At 49.3% G+C, this 14,468-nt stretch overlaps 1 protein-coding gene across 2 annotated transcripts in view; it reads left to right on the top strand.

Moving 5' to 3' along the window:
* The window catches only part of Coro1c (coronin 1C), a 95,486-nt gene that overhangs the window by 72,365 nt on the left and 8,653 nt on the right, over nt 1–14,468 (top strand). For both annotated transcript variants that reach the window (XM_059249092.1, XM_059249093.1), the window contains exons 4-5: nt 11,696–11,825; nt 14,079–14,260. In XM_059249092.1, coding sequence (XP_059105075.1) covers nt 11,696–11,825; nt 14,079–14,260 — 312 coding nt within the window. The remainder of the gene's footprint in view (nt 1–11,695; nt 11,826–14,078; nt 14,261–14,468) is intronic.

Genomic DNA, 14,468 nt, shown 5'->3' with positions numbered 1-14,468 from the left:
GTAAAGGAGTCCTTCTGTGTGTGTGCTTGCTGGACTGATGGCCAATGACCGTGGATATGTTTGCTGTGGAAGGGAACACAGGTTAGACCTGATGCCAGAACCTACAGCTGAGAGTCCTGACTGCTGTGGAGAAGCTGGTCTGATCTGTCTCCTCATTGCCAGCCTTACTGATCATGTTACCCCTTAAAACAACTTCCATAAAACACCAGTATTTAAAGAATGTCGAGGTGAAGTGAATGGAGTGGGTGGGTGATTTCTTACTCTGCCACCCTCCATGCCCTCCCCACACCCTCTACTCTGTGAGTGTCTCTTTCTTTAGGAGCTGCTCACTCACCTGTGCCTCTCTAAATACCAGGTCGGCATTGCAGTTAAAAACTGTGCACAGCAGCATACAAGTCTTTCCCCGTCTGTCAGTTTCTTACAGGACGCCTGTTGTAGAATGCTGATGTTGTGATCTGTACTTTGCAACTGTCTGGATTTTGCTGACTGTCCTTCTGGAGCAGGTCAGGGGCTCCGGCCTGAATTTCCTGCAAATGTGAAGCTAGATCCCACAGTTGATGGATTGGATTTATAGATAGTTGTGGGCTGCCTTGTGAATGCAGGGAATCGAACCCTGCTCCTCTGGAAAAGGAGCCAGTGCTCTTAACTGAGGAGCCATCTCTCCAGCCCCCGACCATAGTTTATAAGGAGGACAATAGCTTTTAAACCCATGCTGTTGCTTTTCTCCATCCATTACTGAAGTTGTTCAAGCTTGGTATGGATCCAAGTTCGACACCTGTTACCACAGCACTCTGGAGACTGAGACAGGAAGATCACAAGTTTGAGAGCATCCTGGGCGGCCCTGTCAATAAAAAGAAGTAGTCATCTCTCAGGACCACTGACCCAGAATCTAGAATGCACGCATGTTCCAATGTTCCTGTCATCTGTATTAAATGTCTATAACCTATGTGTCCATTATACACAGATCGTCTGTACAGATATGTGTTACACAGATCTGTAGATTACTTACAATCCCCAGCACGATGTAAGTGCCATACAACTGGTTCTTAAGTTGTATTGGTTAGGAAATAACAAGTCTATACATGTTCAGTATATCTTTATCTCCCCCAGCCACAAACACACACCAGTCTGCCGTTGACAAACTCATGACCCACAGATGAAGATCTGACTGGGTATTGTTAGATTTTCTTTTGACAAATGGCGTTGCTGTGAAAGTCAGAAAATTAGCTTTCTTTTCCTTATCAGGCATTCCTTTTGCTTAGTTACAGGTTTGTTTTTTTTTTTTCAAACTGTTATATTGTTGGTAATTCAGAAATCAGTGCTCCGCCAGGTGGTGGTGGCACATGCCTTTAATCCCAGCACTTGGGAGACAGAGCCAGGCAGATCTCTGTGAGTTCAAGACCAGTCTGGTCTACAGATTGAGTTCTAGGACAGGCAGGGCTACACAGAGAAACCTTGTCTCAAAAAACAAAACAAAACAAAAACAAAACAAAAAAAGAATCAGTGTTCCTAAATACATGGTGTGATATATTAATATAGTCTTTAAAAAATTTTTAGATTTGTGTGTTTTATTTTACGTGTATGAATGTTTGGTCTGCATGCATATATGTTCACTACATGTATGCCTGGTGCCCAAAGAGGCCAGAAGAGGGCATAGGATCCCTTGGAACTGGAGCTACAGATGTTTATGTTATGAGCTGCCATATGGGTGCTGGGTGCAGAACCCAGGTCCTCTATAAGAGCAGCCAGTGGTCTTAACCACTGAGCCATCTCTCTGGCCCCCTAGTTTCAAGTCATTCCCCCACTCTGGAAAATTATCCTAAATCATCAGGGGATTTTTTTTGGTTGTTGTTTTCTTGTGAAATATGGTCTTGTATTATAACCCAGACTGACCTCAAGCCCACAATGTCCTTGCCTCGGTGTACGGAGTGCTGAGACTGTAGGTATGCCCTACCATGCACAGTTTGGGGGCTCCTGGGACCTGTTCCTGTCTTTAGTATTTGTCAGTTTGTTCCAGACCTTGTTGTACTTTGAGACACTCACCATGTAGCCCTGTGGCCCGGAACTTCTGTGTAGGCCAGGCTGGCCTGGAATTCCCAGTTCCACTTGCTCTGTCTCCTGGGTGAGATTTGCACACGTGGGTTTGCTCCAGGCCTGTCTTCTTTCTGTAGACTGTAGGTCTTGTTGAGGCGTCTTCCGTTTCTTTACCTTGGAGAACTTCTCCATTCGTGTACAGTGCCCGTTTGATTTGGCTCAGTGCCAAGTCTACAGCCTTTGCCTTTTTCAGCCTGGCCTTTGAGCTACAGACTTTGGACGAGGAACGTGGCCCTCCAGTGCCAGTGACCTCATCGAGGCTTGTCTGCCCAGTGGCCCGAGTGAAGGCAGTGGTGGAACAAATCTCCTGGTGGACCAGATGTCCGACAGCTCTTCCCCTTGACACTGCACTTAGAAAGCGCCCATCTGTGGCGGTCAGCAGGAAGACGGCACGTGTGCTGTGGGCACCGAGCCTGTTCCTCAGCATGAGCTGCTCAGGTAGCCGGGTGGTCTCCCGTGGAGACATCCACTTTACAAGCAGCTCTCTCCTCATCCGGGACCCGCAGTCTCAGCTGCTTCCCTTGCTAGTCTCTGGTCCGTCCTTGGGGACCAGCTTAAGCACTTGGGGGAACTGGTGACCACCGGCAGGAGGTGTTTCCAGCTGATTATAGAGACTAGCTCCCTGGATGCTGCAGCCCACACAGCGGGGGTGGGGGAGGTGCCTTGGGCTGACAAGCTCTCCAGTGCCAGCGCTCTTAGGCCTTCCTCAGGTGGCCGGCCAGCCGGCCTCCCCCCTCGGCTTCCCTGGGCCTTTGCTCCTCTTAGCCACTTGGGCGGCTACTTTTTATTTGGAGTACGTTAACGTTTTGTTGGTTTATTTTATTTTATGTGTTTGTGTGCTCACATGAGTTTATGTGCACCGTGAGCATGCTAGAGCCACAGAGAGCAGAGGATAGTATTGGATTCTTTGGGGCTGGAGTTAAAGAAGGTTGTGAGCCACCTTGTGGGTGCTAGGAATTGAACCCAGCTTTTCTGCAAGGGTAGCCAGTGCTCTGTTGAGCCATCTCTCCAGTGTGCCCACGCCTTCATTTTTAAAGCGATTTTTTTTAATTTCTAATTTTTTATTTGTCTTTTAAAATTTCAGTTCTGATTTATGTTTCTTTTTTTCCTTAATGTCTTTTTAATCTCATTTTGAAATAGCACGCTAGCTTTTTATTAACTTTTGAAGCATGTCTTTTTAGCATACTTTAAATTCTTTTTCGGTTTATGTATTTTATGTGTGGGTGTTTTATCTGTGTCTGTCTGTGCACACATGTGTGCTTGTTGCCCATGTAGGTCAAAAGAGGGTGCTAGATCCCCCAGAACTGGAGTTGTAGAAGTTTGTGAGCCACCATGTGGGTGCTGGGAATAGAACCTGGATCCACCCTGTCATGTGGGAGTGCACGTGCGTGCGTGCATTCGTGCTCCCACCAAAGTTTTGTGTGAGTTTAGTTTGAAGTTTCCAGAAGGTGGCTTGCTTTGGCTTACTGCTCTCACAGAGCGTGTTTATGTAGTGTTTAGAAACGTGGAGGCTTGCTCTCCTGGCCCGCCTTTTGTTTGGCCTTTCTCATTCCTATGCTGTGTCCCTGTCCTTGTCCCATCCCCCTGCCCCCACCCCCCATTTCCTGCCTGCTCCAGCGGGATCAACCCTTCCCTCGGGGCTCTCTTCCACTGGCCTCTCTTGTCAAGGGAAAGAAGCCTTGCTGGGCTCTGAGACCACTAGGCCCAGGGTGTATCTGCCTCTGCAGTCCTTGGGGTGGGGGAGGAAAGGTGGCCAGGGTGTCAGTCACCCGCTCTGCCGGGTCAGGGAAGTTTGGGTTCTCATCTGTCCCTGAGTGCTTTGGTCTGATACCTGCTCTGTTGTATTTGAGGTTTGGGCAAATCCCAAAACCAGCTGTCATTCAGACCTCTCTCTTCCCAGAATCCTCTGCCACTGCCCCTGTCTTGGCAGAGCAAACACTTTGTTAGTTAAGTAGTGCTCTGGGCTAAATCTTCCTAATTTCCCTAAACTCTTGAGTATGGGCCTGGCACTTCAGTCACTCTTCAATCACTCAGTGACTCTAAATTGTGTGTTCTGACAGACGTGTTGAAGCTTTCAGAGCTGAGCAGCTGAAGGGAACTTCACAGGCACACCTGCTCATCTCCCTGTCTGTCCCGACTCTTCCCTCCACCACCGTGCTAAGGGCAGTAGATTGTAGACTTTCACACACACACACCCCTCTTTTCATTTTAAACGGAAGAGCTCTGCATGGGCTACTGGCGGGGGCAGTGGCCCCGGAGCCTCAGGTGATAGACAACGTGACAACGTGCTGGGGTCTCAGGCCAGCTGAGAAGTTCCCAGACTCTCCGCCTCCGCCTCACATAGACAGTGGGGCGCTGACAGAAAGCCAGGCCTGTGGAGAGGGTCGGGCGGAACTGGAAGTTCATAAGGACTGCAAGACACCTTCAGTTGACATTCTGTAGGAGAGTACAGCAGAGCCAGGTCATCACAGGGCTGTGAGAGGATACGCTCCAGTTTAAAAACTGCTTTTGAATTATTTAAGCCCATTGGGTTGTAAACGTGAATTTGTTCATTTTATCAGCTGACTCGGTTGAAGTGGCATCTCCGGTGTTAGGACAGAAGAGGCCAATCCCCAGTATTTATCTGCAGCTTTGAATTTAGGACTCCTTTGCTTCCTCTTCCAAATGCTAAATTATAGGTGTGGCCACCACGCTAGCATCTCTGTCTTCCATTGTTTTTTACATTTTACTTGTGTGGTGGGGGAGGTTCGTGGAGGTCAGAGGGCGCCTTTTGGGGAATTGGTTCTCTTTCTGCCTTGCTGAGGCTGGGTCCCCTGTCTGTGCCACGCTGTGGAGTCAGGTTTAGGTGGCCTCTGAGCTCCAGGCAGCCCTTCTGTCTGCCTCCTTCTCCTGGTAGGAGTGCAGGTGTTGCAACTGGCACCACGGTGTCCATCTTTTCACGTGACTTCGGGGATTGAACCCTGCTGTCAGCAGTCACCTCTACCCACTGAGCCGTCTTGCCAGTCCCGCCTCCCCATCTTTTAAGGGTTTTTCTATCTGTGTATATATTGGTTTTTCGAGACAGTTTCTCTGTGTAGCCTTGGCTGTCACTCAGTAGGCCAGGCTACCTTGAACTCACAGAGATCTGCGTGCCTCCGCCTCCCAAGTGCTGGGTTTAAAGGCGTGTGCACTAAGCACACCTAGCAAAACTGCATTTTTAAAATGTGCCTTGGTGTTTTGTCTGCATGTGTGTGGGTGTCAGATCCCCTGGAACTGGAGTTACAGACAGTTGTGAGCTGCCATGTAGGTGCTGGGAATCAAACATGGGTCCTCTGGAAGAGCATCCAGTGTGCTCTTAACTGCCGAGCCATATCTCCAGCCCTTAAAGGCCTATTCTTTAAGCAGCCTAAAAGTGGAGTCTAGTGGACAGCTTGCATTTTAGGTCCTGCTGTTTGGAGCAGTGTTTGACACTAACGAGCAGCAGGTAAGTTCTCCTCCCAGAAGCTGCCCCTTGCCTTTGGCCAGTCCAGGGTTCTGTAGTGTGTGCCGTCTGTTCTTTGGCGATGGCTTCATATGGAGAGTTTTTGAGATTGTGGTTTCTAAATATTTTACTTGGAGAAATTTTAGCCCCAGTAAATGGCAGGGACTGAAATACTTCCAAGAACAGTCAAGTTAGGTCCCTGACTGCTGTTGGCCACCCTTGTTGTCTGGAGAGCCGTGATCAGACATAAATGCAGAAGCTGTAGTTCAGGCAGGGGAGGGGAGGTGCAAAGCGATGTCTCCAGAGTCTGCGAGATGGAAAGATAGCCCTTAACCGTCTCCAGCTGTCACATTCTAAGCAGTAGCAAATTATTTATTTTTGGTGAATGCTTTCACTCACCCCTCTTCTCAAATTAGACTTTAGCCTATAGAAGTAAACAAAAATAAACACTGGACCATGTTTATTTGTGCTTTTATCATGGGTTTTTCCAGCAAACTATATTTCTTACAGTAGAAGTGGAAGCTGTGCTGTAGTGTGTCCCGGGGTGTGTCTGGTGTACAGATTGCCTCTGGGATGTTCATCGTTTGCCTTTGGCGGATCCACACTTAGTTCCAGGCTCAGCTTGCTCTCCAGAAAATTCTCAAGCACCACACTCTGCCTCATGGGGCCTCCAGGCTGCTCTACAGCAAATCCTTCACCTGGTGTCTTGAGAGACTTCCTTCGTGTTTCCTCTGAAATCAGTGCCTTTGGCTTTTTAAAAACAGGACCTTTTGCAAAGAAAGCACTCCGAGCCTGTAATTCTAGTGCCTCCAGTAGCGACCCAGAGGGTGATCAAGATAGGAGAGTGGGGTCTGGAAACAGTTTGTGTGCTTTAAATTTGTGCTGTGTTTGAAAAATAAAACCATTAAACCAACTGCATTTATACTTAAGAGGAGCCCAGTTTCTCCCTGCCCTGTCCCCATTGGACTGGCTCCCTGTCCTCTTCCCTGTGCAGGCTTTCACACGCACAAAGGACACTGTGATTCGGTTGTCCCAAACACATGCTTGAGAAGTTTTTTCAGAACCTTGCTGGGTTTTCAATATTGATACCCTCTTTCATCTGGAAGCCCTTTGGGGCTCATTGTTTTCCTTTCTTTCAGAACAAAACATGCTGTAGTAATGTGTTGTCCAATAGAACGTTTAAGAGACTTGAAGGCTTTTGTTTCTGTTTTCCTTTTAATAGTTGGGTAGTGACTTGTCCATGATGTGCTGCGGCACCCTCTGTGGAAGATATTTCTGCTGTTTGCCTCCCTGCTCACTCAATGTTTGTGAGAAAGCAGGTTGGTGTTGGGATACCAGTCTGTAGACACAGAGCAGAGAAAAGCTCACCAGCCTGCCAGACAGCATGAGCACTAAGTGTCCCAGGCATAAACAAGGGCTTTCACACGTAGGACATGTTGGGTGTAAGTGGGTACTAATTAGTTCAGTATAAGACAAGATTCCTTTCAGAAGTCACAGTGTTCAAACCTAAAAGTGTGTGTGGTCACAGGAGGGAACCACAGCAAGCGCCTTGTGCGTGGCGGGTAGATGTACATGCTTGTATTCGATCACTGAAGTAGCGTAGGGGAGGCAGGGACAGGGAGGCAGGGACAGCACCCGTCGTGTGACAAGGAAACTCAGGCTCACATGAGTGCAGTTTGTCAGAGGTGTCAGAAGCTGAGGAGGGCAGTGTTGGGGACACAGGCTTTCCAGCTCCAGAGCCATTGTCCCTCCCCATGAGCAGTTTCCTATTAGGGTAATACTGTGCAGAGCCTCAGCTCAGTTGACCTTTCCAGAACCCTCTGCTCATGCTCCCTCAGGATAAACAAGGAGTTTGGCTCCCAGCAGCGAAGAGTTTAGTGCTAACATGGCTAATTAGCATCCTAGCCCCAGAGGCCCAGGCCAGAGTGCCAGCTTGTGCATAAGACTCAGGCATAGAGTGGCACTTATGCTCTTTGTCCCCGGGAAGCAAGACCTTCACTCCACATTGACAGGCCATTACCAGAAGTAGCAGGCACCCTCTGGGCAGAGAGCCAGATAATGACAGCCCGTGAGCAGGGCCTGCAGCGCCAGCCGGAGGGTGTGCTGAGTGTGGGAAGACACACAGCTCTTTCCCACAGTTCACGGCGAGAGCACTGTTTATTCTCATCAACGCACTGGTCCTGGTGTAGTTGCATTTTGTTTCACAGACTTTCCCAGACACTCCTTCAGCTGACAGAGTCTGTGCCGTTATAGTCTTGACTGGTTCCTTTCTCTGCTGGCCCCTCAGCCAGCCTCTCCAAGGCATTGTTTAGATGCTTTTTAGAAAATTGCTGTGTGCATTTGTGGTGTTTCTTTTGAAACTGGCCACTTGATCTCCTTTGTTCTTCCGTTCGCCTGCTCCTTTTTATTCTTAGAGGTCATCTCTTCAGCAGCTCCTGGATGGACCAGCTTGTGTGGTGTGGTACTGGTGACGCTTGCCTTTTCAGTCAACACCTACTTATGGCAGCACAGCACTGGTCACACTGGGCTCTGTGAATAATATGAGGGACAAACCTAACTGATGTTACAGCGTTTCTGCGTCATCCTAAATGTGTTGGTTTATGTCACCATACCCACCCTCCACCATCACCCTAGGTCAGTGCAAACCTCAAGGTCACGTTAGTGGACACCCTCAGTCCAGCTGGAGCCCACTGCGGTGGGCAGTCTACATTTGTAGCACATTTATGTGATTTAAACTCATCTAGCTCCAGTGCCTTCCGTATCCTACCACTTCCGTTTGCTGTCTCTGGTTGTCTGTCTATTGGAAAGCTCAGTTTCTTGTTCAGCCATTGAATCTTAGAGTGGGGCCCATGAAATCACCAGTACCAGACCTGCTTTGTGGTGACTCCTCAGTAAATGCTGCATGTGTGTGGACCGGGAGTAAAAGGTGCCTGGTCTAGTGCATCTCCTGCCTGGTGGAGAGCCATGAGTCTGCCCAAAGTCCAGTGCAGACAGGTTTAAGACTCTGTCATATAATTGACATTTTGTTTTCATTGTTGACATTTCCTCTCCACTCAAGCAAGAGATGGTGAAGGAGAAGTAGAGAGAGCGAAGGCCCGTGCTGAACCCGGCTGCTCCTGTATTCCAGGGTGGAAATGCTGGTGATACCCAGAGCCTACCATGCATCAGGATTTACGAAGCTCACTGTTGCAGACCCTGGGGATCCCAGCAGGCTGAGGCGAGGGTGCCATCTGGAGCTAGTGCATGGTGCTACCACACCTGCAGTTAGTTAGAAGCTTGGGTCAGATGCGTCTTGAAAAAATGAGTACCCTTTGAGTAACCGGTTTTCATGTCTGTCTCTGCCAACTTCATGCTTTCATCCAAGTAACAACCATTGTTTCCTGTGTGTTCTGTTGAACACACACAGTATAATCAGGTTCCAATCCTGATTATACTCAGACAACCAGGTTCAACCCAGAGCTGTTTGGCTAATCACAATCCTTTTAGTTTTATTAAAAATAAAAATTGTGTATTAGAATGAAAGCACACTGTCCTACTGGAGAGTAAGGAGTTGTCCCCGCACCCCAAGGGAGCAGACCCGTCTGGCCAGGGAGGGGTGAGGCAAGGCATGCTGTTACCGTCTTCTCTGCTGGCCTCAGCTGCCTGCGTAAGCTTGGCTAAGTGGTGGGAGCCAGGGTGGAACATTAGGTGACCTCTAGGCTTGAGCCTCAAGGGGTTGGTTTATTTTCCTGTGATCTCCAGGAGAGGTTATTTTTACGAGTGGAACCAGCTATGACAGTGAGTGAATCACCCGCTACATTTGCTCATCTTCCAGGGTGGCAAACTGTTGTTGGCACTTTTGTAAGGCAGCAGCTGAGCTGAACCTCATACACTCACCTACCCCAGCTCTCTCCTAGTGCCACACACAACTGAAACCAGACAGTTGTCTGCCCCTAAGGCCACCCTTCCTCACACTTGCTCCACTGCAAATGTAAAGTGTCCCTAAAAGCTCCAGCTTTGCTGAACTGTGCCCTTCAGGTCTTTTCAGGATGGTAAGCTTGCTCCTTTCAGTCTTCACTCTAAGTGTGAGGTGGCCGGAGAGATGGCTGGCCAGGAGAGTGCAGGCTGCTCTCTAAGAGCGTCTGGGTTTTAGAGGCTCGCCGCTCTGAACTTCACTTTTCCGCAGTAGATGCCATCTGACAGTGCTCTCCAGCGCTTTAAACCTCCTTCTTCACCTGCTGTCCTGTGGCTCGGGCTCGTGATCTTGGCACTCGGAGGGAGGCTCAGGTGGGGAGGGTTGTTTGGAATTTGATGCCAGGCTGGGCTACATAGCAAGACTCTAAAACAGGACAGAGCTCCCTCCCTTCCTGTTTTACATTGAGTCTTCTTTCTCTCTCTGCTGCCTTCCTCCTTCTCCTCCTGCCTGTGACCGTCAGCCAGCGGGTGTGGGTATGTGTGTCCGTGTATAGTGGATGCACTTTTCCCAATAATGTTGACCAGGGCAGGAACGCAGGTGCCCTCCTCTGTTGCTGCCCATGTCACCACCTTCTGACTCAGTGTCCTCACTGAGTGCAGAGCTCACAGGTGTGGCAGGGCCAAGTGACTGGCCCATGAGCTCTCAGAGTCCTCTTCTCTGTGCCCCACCCCAACCAATACTGGAATTCTAGGCATGCCCAGTCATGCCTGGCCCAAACTCAAGATTCTCCTGCATGGCCAACACTCTCACTCACAGGGCCGTCTGCAGCACCCAGAGGGTTGTTGTGTGTTGTTTTTTAAGCATACACCTTGTTACAATATAGTTAATGGGGCCAACAGGATAGCTCAGCAGGTAATGAACGGCACTTGCCATGTGAGCCTAATGATGTGAGTTCAGTCCCTGGAACCCACACAAGGTGGAAGAAAAGAAGCAACTCTAGGAAGGTGTCCTCTGACCTCCACATGCACCATGTCTGGCATGCGTGCATGCATGTGTACACACACACACACACAACGGCAGCAGCAGCAAATAAGGTTTCTTTTAAAGATATAATTTATATAGAATTTGCTCATTTAAAATGTTCAATGCAAGCCAGGCAGTGATATCGTGCACCTTTAACCCCAGCACATTGGAGGCTGAGGCAGGTGGATCTCTGTGAGTTCGAGGCCAGTCTGGTCTACAGAGCAGAAACCCTGTCTCAGATGGGGGAGCGGGGGTGGGGTGGGGAGTCCAATGATTTTTCTTTTTTGGTTTTGGTTTTTCGAGACAGGGTTTCTCTGTGTAGCCCTGGCTGTCTTGGAACTCTCTCTGTAGACCAGGCTGGCCTCGAACTCACAGAGATCCGCTTTCCTCTGACTCCTGAGTGCTGGGATTAAAAGTAGTGCCACCAGGCCTGGCTCAGTGATTTTTAATATGTTCATGAATCCATACAGCCACCAACACAAATTTTAGAATAGTTTCACCATTTCAGAAAAGAATGTGAGACTGGACGTGGTGACCCCCATGACCTTTAGTGTATGACAGTTAAACTACACAGTGGGTAGCAGGTGAACTGTGGAGAGAAAAGGACAAAGTGACTGATCCCCCAAGGAAGCACCGAGGAAGCCCTCTGCTGGATGAATGGCGTAAACACAGGCTCTGTGCTTTACACTGGAGTGGTGGGAATACCTCTACCACACTACAGAAAGAAAATCTCACTTGAAGAGAAAAGAGAAGAGGATGCAGTCAGAATGAACAACCTGTGCTTCTGAGGACCCCGTCGGCTGGCAGGTCCCAAATGAAGAAACACAAAGTTATCAAGTCCTTAGTATAGCCACACCTTAAAAACTATTTATTTATTTATTTATTTATTTATTTATTTATTTATTTATTTATTTATTTATTTATTATTTGATGTGGATGAGTTTTCTGTCTGCATATAAGCCTCCATGCCAGAAGAGAGCACCAGACCCCACTATAGATTCTGTGAGCCACCATGTGGTTGCTGGGAATGGAACCCAGGTCCTCTGGAAGAGCAGCCAGTGCTCTTGACCACTGAGCCATCTCTCCAGACCCATATATGTCCATTTTTAAGACTGTCACTTCCTTGTGCTTTTTACCCCAGTGCCACTGGGTGGCCACTGTGACCTGGAAGTGAAGTGTGACAGATGGCTTTCAGACCGATAATCTCCTTCCTTCTCCAACAGGTTTGGCAGATCCCAGAAAATGGACTGACCCTTTCCCTGACCGAACCTGTGGTGATTTTAGAAGGTCACTCGAAAAGAGTTGGCATCGTCGCCTGGCATCCGACAGCCCGCAATGTGCTTCTTAGCGCAGGTAGGCGCCAGCGGGCTGGCTCGCCTGTGTGTGTGTGTGTGTGGGGGGGGTGACAGGTGTGCGTCCACTGAAGCAGAGCACCGAGGAGCGTGGCGGACTGTTTCAGTGTGGGTGGGTTCGTACACTTGGTGTGGTGCCCTGTGGTCTTTCCACACACCTCTCCCTCACTCCTCTGCTGGCAAAGTCTGGTCTATCTGCTCAGCCCCCGGCTCTGGACACTGGTGCTGCTTCTGAACCTTCAGTTCGGCTACACTGCAGGGAGCCTGGCACCTTCTGTCTCAGGGTGGAGTGTGGAAGTGTCTAGCTTCATCTCTGCTGGCTTCCTGCCTGATTTCCAGGTTCAGCTTGCAGAAATGTTTGCCTTTGCCCACATTTTAGATTTTTCTTTCCCTCTCTCCCTCCCTAACTCCTTCCCTCCCTAATTCCCTGCATCCCTGCCTGCCTGCCTCCTCTCCTTTTTTCTAAAGCAATATATAACTGGATGTGATGGTGCAGAAGTTCAAGGCTAGCCTGCTGGGGAGGTGGCTCATTCAGTAAAGTGCATCTGCGCCCTGTCAGGGAGGCCGGCTGTGGTCAGGTGTGGTGCCAGTGTCTGTGATCCCCGTGCTGGGGAGGCAGAGGGAGAACAGTTCCCTGGGACAAAAGGGCAGGCCAGCCTAGCCCATGGCAAACTCCAGGCTTGTCCTCTGGCCTCTACACAGTGCAGATGCAAACACACACACACACACACACACACACACACACACACACACACACACAGTGCAGACACACACACGGGAATATAGATGGCTGTAGTTAAGCTTTTGGGGTGATGGAAGTAAGCTATTTCTTGGTTATAGGCGTTTGTCAGAACCTTCCTTAGGTGTATGTAATCCATACTGGATTATTTTAAGACATGTATTCTTTTGAGTTGGGTAGGTCAGTTTTTAACCAAGAATAGGAGATGTTTATTTATGGTGAGTGACGTTAAAACTTTAATACCAGGTACCTACTGAAACCAAAGGCCTCTTCACAGAAGACACTGTAAGGCATCAACCTTTATAGCCGTGGTTGACAACACCTGAGCCCTTCTGATGATCTAGGGACCAAAGCCAGAGAGAGAGAGAGACAGAGAGAGACAGAGAGAGACAGAGAGAGACAGAGAGAGACAGAGAGCACCGAGGGACCACATGGTGGAAGGGACTTGCTGTCCCCCCTGGTTACTTGGGACCATACAAGCTTACCCCATTTTCCTGTTTGCCTTGTGCAAGCAGAGGAGACTGTCCCTTCAGACTGTGTGGGCACCCTATGCCTGGCCTTCCTGTCCCTCCCCAGAGAGCAGGCTTCCTGGGGAGCCGGTGCAGGAAGGCAGAGCTCTTCATCCAGAGATCAGCTACAGCACTTGATATTGTTGTACAGGTTTTCAACATGAGTTTCCTGCTCTAGTTCTTGGTTCTCAGGTATCTTCTAAGCACTTAGAGCAGTGATTCCCAACCTTCCTAACTCTGCGACCTTTTAACACAGCTCCTCATGGGGTGGTGACCCCAACCACAAGACTGTTTTTGTTGCTACTTCATAACTAATTTTGCTATTGTTATGAATCATAAATAAATATTTTTGGAGATGGAGGTTTGCCAAAGGGTTTGAGACCCACAGGTTGAGAACCACTGGCTTAGAAGATACTTGCGAAGCACGGATGGGGCTGAGTGTCTAGGGGACTTAGGCCTCTCTGGGGAACAGTTTCTAACTCCACATGTCAGTGTGATTTCACTCTAGCCTTCTCACCATGGACAGATCACTCTGGCCCCATGTCCCCCTTTTAAAGATGAAGATCTCTGTGAGCAGTAGGCCAGTTCCATCTCCCTTCTGGTACTGTAATTTACCCTGATTTCTTAGACAGGAAGGACCTTGGCTCACAGTGTCACAAACTTCAGTCGTGTGCCGCCCCAGGTTCTCAGGAGCAGAAGTGATGTCCATTCTGAGGTTACCTTTCTGGAAAGGGTGCTCACTTGAAACCCCCTGGTTCCGTTAGTCCAGCTGACTCTAAACAGCGAGGCTTTGGCTTTGGTGTGGTTCTCGTTTGGGTTGGCTGGTGGTTTCAGTGTTGCTTTAAAAATGTTTCTTTACACAAATCCTGTCACTCCAGCCTCCTGCCAGGGAGGCCCTTGTCATCTGCACCTCCCTTCCCTGCCTTTGTGTGCCCGTGGGCCTTGCAGCTTTCTCTGATACGCTGTGCGGGCCCTTCTCACCTTGTGGTCGATCTGCTTGGCGCAGGATGCGATAACGCCATTATCATCTGGAACGTGGGCACGGGGGAGGCCCTCATCAACTTGGACGATATGCATTCAGATATGATTTACAACGTGAGCTGGAACCGCAACGGTAGCCTCATTTGCACCGCGTCCAAAGACAAGAAAGTGAGAGTCATCGACCCCAGGAAACAGGAGATCGTGGCGGTGAGTGGCCTTAGCACAGCCCTGGTAGCCGATCAGTAACCTGGACTCTGCTTCGAGGGCTGGTGCTCTCAAACCACAGTGTCCTTGTGGCGTGCAGACACCAGCTGAGCAGGGAGGTGACTGCCCCTGTCTCTCTTCTCTCCAGTCATTTCAGCCTTGGCTCAGCTCTGTGCCTTCGTGGCAGTTAGAATTCCACTGTATAACCCTG

The sequence above is a fragment of the Peromyscus eremicus genome, chromosome 23 (assembly GCF_949786415.1).
Source record: "Peromyscus eremicus chromosome 23, PerEre_H2_v1, whole genome shotgun sequence".
NCBI classification, from domain to species: Eukaryota; Metazoa; Chordata; class Mammalia; order Rodentia; family Cricetidae; genus Peromyscus; species Peromyscus eremicus.
Note: the sequence above shows the minus strand (reverse complement) of the source record. Positions and strands in the feature narration are given on the sequence as shown.